Source organism: Salvelinus fontinalis, unplaced genomic scaffold (genome assembly GCF_029448725.1).
Source record: "Salvelinus fontinalis isolate EN_2023a unplaced genomic scaffold, ASM2944872v1 scaffold_1615, whole genome shotgun sequence".
Classification (NCBI taxonomy): Eukaryota; Metazoa; Chordata; class Actinopteri; order Salmoniformes; family Salmonidae; genus Salvelinus; species Salvelinus fontinalis.
In genome coordinates, this window is record NW_026601824.1 from 17741 (window position 1) to 21952 (window position 4212).

Here is a 4212-nt window from a genome sequence, read left to right on the forward strand (position 1 = left end):
ACCAGCAAGACCAGCTCGACAGTGAGGAGTCGCACCAGAAAGGCCAGCTCGACAGTGAGGAGTCGCACCAGAAAGGCCAGCTCGACAGTGAGGAGTCGCACCAGCAAGGCCAGCTCGACAGTGAGGAGTCGCACCAGCAAGGCCAGCTCGACAGTGAGGAGTCGCACCAGCAAGACCAGCTCGACAGTGAGGAGTCGCACCAGAAAGGCCAGCTCTACAGTGAGGGGTCGCACCAGCAAGGCCAGCTCGACAGTGCGGGGAAAAGACACACGGAACAGTGTGTGCAGAAGGCAATATGATACGCAGGACACCAAGCACTGCAAGTGCAACAAATACACAACACTTTTCTAACAGCAACCTCAAACACCACAGCTCAGACACAACAGCAAATTAACATGGAATGACATCGCAGCAATGGCAGAAATAGCCTGCTGCGTCAGATGTTTCAGGGCATAAACTGTTGATACGCTACAGTACATTGAGTTTTCAGTGTGACTCTAGCCAGTCTGGTGGTATACTGTAGCTATATAGGACATATTAAATGACCACATTAAGGTGACAGGCGAGCTGGCATCTGGTACCCATAGAGTGCTCTGGTTCATCCAATATCCTATGCTTTTTAGGTGCAGGGAAATAACATCCAACAAGGCAAGCAGCTAGAATCATTCAAACATGCTTTAATATTGGGTTTATGTTTATAAATAAACAAAGCTTTGTACCAATTCTTCATAATTTGGAGCAGCGTACATTCCAACACGCGCAAACGGAAGTTCTACAAATGTTGAACAGCACGTTATGTGTTGGTTAACATCTCTTTATTGCAAAAGGATAGCAGGAAGGGGGTACATTCATTTAAGATTTTCATGATTTGTTCTTCGCTATAGTGGATAGTGAACCTCTGTAAATGTACCAGCACTCTTTGACCTGTGAACTTGTGACCTCATTAGAGAAAGGTAGTGCACAGGGCTAAGGTAAGTGACAGCAGTGGCAGCCTTTGAAATGTTGTAGGACTGTTCCAGTGACTGATAGGGTAGGGCAGCGGAGGGACGAGGGGACCTAGAGTGCACACGAGGTCCTCAAACAAAGGCTGCTCTTCGATCCCTCGCGCAAACAGCTTGATCAACTGGCAATGAACTCTGGCAAGGCAGAAGACAAAGAAAACATTGTCAGGGAAAAAAACTAAGGCAGGAATTCAATTCAAATGTTGAAGACAGCACAGTGCAGGAAATAAACTTTTAGAAGTGTGTTATATTTCCATGTAGAGGGGTGCGTACCCGACTGCAATGGCAGCGTTGGGGAGGATCTCGCCGTCACAGTTCCAGCTGCTATAGGCAGGGCTGCAGCTGCAGGCCGGGTGGTCCCGGCAGATCTGGCTGAAGAGCTGCTTGCCGTTCTCCCTCAGGTCCAGCTCCGAGTCGTTTTGGCAGTGGCGCGGCGTGAAGCGAAAGCGCCGCACACGGTGCACCTCTACAAAGGTCATGTCAAACTGAAGGGGGGAGGAACAGAAGTGAGAAAGTGAAATCCCTGGTACAGGAAAGTGGCGAGTTAAACATCTCATGCAATCACTGCTATGGACCCGGGTTGGAGTACCCACAGAAATCAAGAAACCATTGCAGTAGCCCCATCCAGTGTGGTTACCTGGTCGTCTTTGCTGGTGTGGCGTAGCAGGTGGCGAAGGAAGTTGAATCGGGAGCACTTGCGAACGAGGATGAGGTCGGTGGTGCCGTCAGCGACCTGGGCGGCGGGGGACAGGCCCTTGGGGCTACGGGGACAGGCACAGCTCATACTGGCTGCGTTGACGGCCAGGAACTTCCCTCTGACCACCCCCCACCCCACTTCATATTCTGGGATAGAGCAGAAATAGATGTTCGGGCTTTGTGGTGAAAACATTGAGCAGGTTTCAGTAGAGACCCATAGCGTGTGGAGTTGAGGCCATATGTTAGTTCAGGCAGAGATACTGTACCTACCTCTGTCTGAGACATCTGGAGCCGTCTTGGATTCCTCTGGGGAATCCCCTGAATACAGCTGCCCGTTGCGCTGGCATATGAAGCACCTGGAAAGCAGGAATGGAGTTGGCTAGCCAAGTGAGCAATCTCCTTTGCACCATCTAGACAAACATGTAATACTAAACTACACAACAGGTTGTGTACGTGTACAGTATAACATACCCAGCTCTACACCTGGTCTTGTCTCGCGGTGTTCCCAGTGTGTCAGTTTCTGGTAGAAAAGACACAGCCCCTTCATAGTGGTGATGTGTCAGGAACGTCTTAAAACCTGAACAAAACGACATCATGCCATTTCACTGGCAACAGCAACAGACTCCCGCAACAGTATGGTTGTATTTCCTAAAACAGCTAAAGCTACTCCTCTGACCCACCTGAAAAGTCATATCTGGCTGGTCCCATCCAGCGTTTCCTCTCGCTGTCTGCCAGCACGTCGCCGTAGAAACCGTATCCAAGCAGGGAGACGGAATACCTCAAGAATGTGTTGTTGTGATGGACCGAGCACACGTCCATTGGCTGGGAGTCTCCTGTGAAGACACGCACCCCCCAAGTCTAGTATGAGTGATCCTCCACAGATACTGTGTGTGTGGGGTACAGTGTCTTAAAGAGGTGTGATGACACACTATGTCCTTTTACTATAAAAAACACACCTGCACACCCATCCACCCACACTGACCTCCAGCAGTTTCCTCTTATCTCAAAATCTTTGAATAAGTTGGTCACGGCTGTCACTTGTTGGTCAGCGGAGTATGCCATAGCGATAACATAGAAGTGACAAACACGAGACATTTCTTTTCACAATGAATCTCCAGGAATGACCTGGAACAGTGATAAAGAATGCTTATGCTACTAGTCTGTGCTGTATAAAAATGTCAGTTACACTATTTTTAAAGGCAATTTAATTGGAAGTGCTGTTAATATTTCAATATAGATAACTGCACCCACCCACTATGACATGTAAAGCTGAGGTCACAGGGTCATTGATGCCGACAGTGGCATAGCAGATGCAGTCCGTTGAACCTGGATACCACACAAAACAAGACAATGATACATTATGTTCCTGCCTACACAGACAAAAGCTAGAAGTGTGTGTGTTTGTAATAATAATAATTTGGTGGGTGCTTAAAACTGTCCCCTCTCATACATGTACAAGTGTGTACTAACATGCATGCGTGTATTGTAAATGTTTTTTATTTTTTTGTTGCATATCCCAACACCCTTGGAGAGTGGGATCACGGCCAGGGTGTGTGTGTGTGTGTAAGATGGAAAAATGGACCGCGGAAATCAACACAGACAGTGGAGTGTACATGAAATGGACCTCATGGTTGACATTAGTTTGTAAACATACGCAGTCATGTCATAAACTGGGCTATTGATGTGATCATTGCTGTGTAAACATAGTGGTATGTGTGCTTTTACTTTATTAGAATCCCAATAGCTGTTGCACATGCAGGAGCTACTCTTCCACATAAAACAAAATACATGACAGAGTACAGAATAGCTATAGACAAGAACATCGTTACATTAAATCAAAAATATTAAATATAAATAAGATTCTATATTGTCAAGACACCAAGAGAGGAGAATGCTTGCAGATGGCATGTATAGAATGTGTACATGCATGTGCTTGTGAATGTCTGCGTGTGGTCTTGACTAACCTGCGGGTATAATGTCGATGTGGAGACTACAGGGTACCAGCTTCTCCTCCGGGCTGTTCTGTTCCACTCCGTTATCCCTGTGTGTTCGAGAGACCAGGCCGTGAACTATCTCGCTGAACATGCTGTCCCCGCCCACACACACACTCTGCATAGATGTCAAAGGTCATGTAACACAGAGGTCAGAACAACAAAACTGATCTTTTTGTTTGTCGTTTGAGATTAATATACTTGACCAGGGGTGTTTTTAGTTAAACTGTGATTGGTTGAATATGATTTAGTGACGGTTGAGCTGAAAACCAGACTACAAAGAGGTCTTTAACCCTTTCATACGTACCATCACACGTGTGTGATCGTTCTACAGTGGTCCCTGAAGCGTACGATCACACCCGTGTGATTGGAACACTCATTTAGAACGGCCAGTTTCGAATGACGCAACAATCAGCGTTTGAGCTGGCCACACTTTTTTTTAGAAACTATTTACACAAACACAGTCCTTACAAAGTTATGTCCAGAATGTGAGCAGTTTATTTTTTGGATTCAATGTTCAGATA

The 4212-nt window shown here is 46.6% G+C and overlaps 1 protein-coding gene across 3 annotated transcripts; it reads right to left on the reverse strand.

Moving 5' to 3' along the window:
• Positions 1 to 243: 243 nt before the first annotated feature.
• On the reverse strand, positions 244 to 3973 carry LOC129849666 (ceramide kinase-like). Of its 3 annotated transcripts, none has more exons than XM_055916478.1 (9): positions 3662 to 3674; positions 2949 to 3023; positions 2654 to 2822; positions 2378 to 2530; positions 2169 to 2274; positions 1968 to 2053; positions 1639 to 1844; positions 1275 to 1486; positions 245 to 1136 (listed from the first exon to the last, which is right to left on the reverse strand). In XM_055916478.1, the coding sequence occupies exons 3-9, from the start codon at positions 2790 to 2792 to the stop codon at positions 944 to 946; spliced, it is 1095 nt and encodes a 364-aa protein (XP_055772453.1). In that variant the 5' UTR covers positions 2793 to 2822; positions 2949 to 3023; positions 3662 to 3674; the 3' UTR covers positions 245 to 943. The 3 variants fall into 3 exon arrangements, with proteins under 3 accessions (XP_055772451.1, XP_055772453.1, XP_055772454.1); XM_055916479.1 differs by having other exon boundaries at positions 246 to 1136; positions 2680 to 2822; XM_055916476.1 differs by lacking the exon at positions 2654 to 2822 and having other exon boundaries at positions 244 to 1136; positions 3662 to 3973.
• Between the last annotated feature and the right edge of the window lie 239 nt (positions 3974 to 4212).

What these genes read in the sequence shown, in the direction of transcription:
- LOC129849666 (XM_055916476.1), bottom strand. Translation starts at nt 3,812, where the DNA reads ATGCAGAGTGTGTGTGTGGGCGGGGACAGCATGTTCAGCGAGATAGTT. An exon ending in AGCTTTACATGTCATAGTGG is followed by an intron (nt 2,531 to 2,948) that starts GTGGGTGCAGTT and finishes GTGTCTTCACAG; the next exon opens with GAGACTCCCAGCCAATGGAC. An exon ending in AACGCTGCCATTGCAGTCGG is followed by an intron (nt 1,137 to 1,274) that starts GTACGCACCCCT and finishes CTGCCTTGCCAG; the next exon opens with AGTTCATTGCCAGTTGATCA.